The sequence below is a fragment of the Charadrius vociferus genome, unplaced genomic scaffold, assembly GCF_000708025.1.
Source record: "Charadrius vociferus isolate BGI_N301 unplaced genomic scaffold, ASM70802v2 scaffold1207, whole genome shotgun sequence".
Taxonomy (NCBI): domain Eukaryota; kingdom Metazoa; phylum Chordata; class Aves; order Charadriiformes; family Charadriidae; genus Charadrius; species Charadrius vociferus.
This window is the reverse complement of record NW_009649209.1, coordinates 14,778-15,957: the sequence shown is the minus strand read 5'-3', so window position 1 is coordinate 15,957 and position 1,180 is coordinate 14,778. Positions and strand designations below refer to the sequence as shown.

At 63.5% G+C, this 1,180-nt stretch overlaps 1 protein-coding gene across 1 annotated transcript in view; it reads left to right on the top strand.

The window, feature by feature from the left end:
• Window positions 1-14: 14 nt before the first annotated feature.
• The window catches only part of LOC104289953 (protocadherin gamma-A10-like), a gene marked incomplete at its 5' end in the record, with an annotated part of 14,137 nt that continues 12,971 nt past the window's right edge, over window positions 15-1,180 (top strand). Inside the window, one exon of the mRNA XM_009888985.1 lies at window positions 15-1,171. Within this exon, the coding sequence (XP_009887287.1) occupies window positions 15-1,171 (1,157 nt within the window). The remainder of the gene's footprint in view (window positions 1,172-1,180) is intronic.

Genomic DNA, 1,180 nt, shown 5'->3' with positions numbered 1-1,180 from the left:
CGCGGTGCCCAAAGCCTTGCGGCTGGAGCAGCCGGCGCTGCACGACCGCGGTGTCCGCATTTTGAACAAAGGCAGGATGCAGAATTTCGCTCTGCACGGGAAGACGGGACATTTAGTGACGGCGGAGAGGATAGACAGAGAGCAGCTGTGCGAGAGTGTGCAGCAATGCGTGCTCCGCTGTGAGGTGATCGTGGATGGGGAAATGCAAATTTACAGAATCGAAGTGGAAATCACGGACATTAACGACAACGCCCCCAGCTTCAGGAATGTTGAACTGGAGGAGAGAATGAGCGAGATGACAGCCCCAGGGTCGCGGTTTCCCCTGCCCGAGGCTCACGACCCGGACGTGGGAGCGAATTCCGTGCAGACCTACGAGTTGAGCGGCGACGAGCACTTCTCGCTGGCCGTGCAGGAGGGCCCCGGCGGGGACCAGCGTCCCGAGCTGGTGCTGGCGAAGGCGCTGGACCGGGAGGAGGCGGCGTTTCACGAGCTGGTGCTGAGGGCGATGGACGGCGGAGAGCCGAGGCGGACGGGCACGGCGCGGATCCGCGTGTCGGTGCTGGACGCGAATGACAACGCGCCCGTGTTCAGCCAGGCGGAGTACACGGTGCGTGTGCCAGAGGACGTTCCCGTGGGCTCCACTTTGGTCACTGTCACGGCCACCGATGTCGACGAAGGGATGAACGGCAATGTTAAATACTCGCTGAAGAAAATCACAGAGAAAGCCGCACAGATTTTCCAGTTGGACGCCGAAACCGGAGCGATCTCACTGGTGCGAACTCTGGACTTCGAGGAAGGTGACTCGTACGAACTGGAGGTGCAGGCAAGGGACAGAGGAGAGCTTTTCGACACGGCGAAAGTCGCAGTCACGGTGAACGACGTGAACGACAACGCTCCCCATATTTCTGTGCGGTCGGCGCTGAGTGAGATCTCTGAGGACGCCACGCCGGGGACGGTGGTGGCCCTGCTGCACGTGCAGGACAGGGACTCGGGGGCCAACGGCGACGTGCGGTGCTCCCTGGACGGCGGCGTCCCGTTCCAGCTGCGGAGCTCGCGGGGCAGTTACTACAGCGTGGTGACTGCACAGGAGCTGGACCGGGAGGAGGTGTCGGCGTACAACGTGACGGTGCGGGCGTCGGACGGCGGGGCGCCGCCGCTGTGGAGCAGCGCGGTGCGGGCG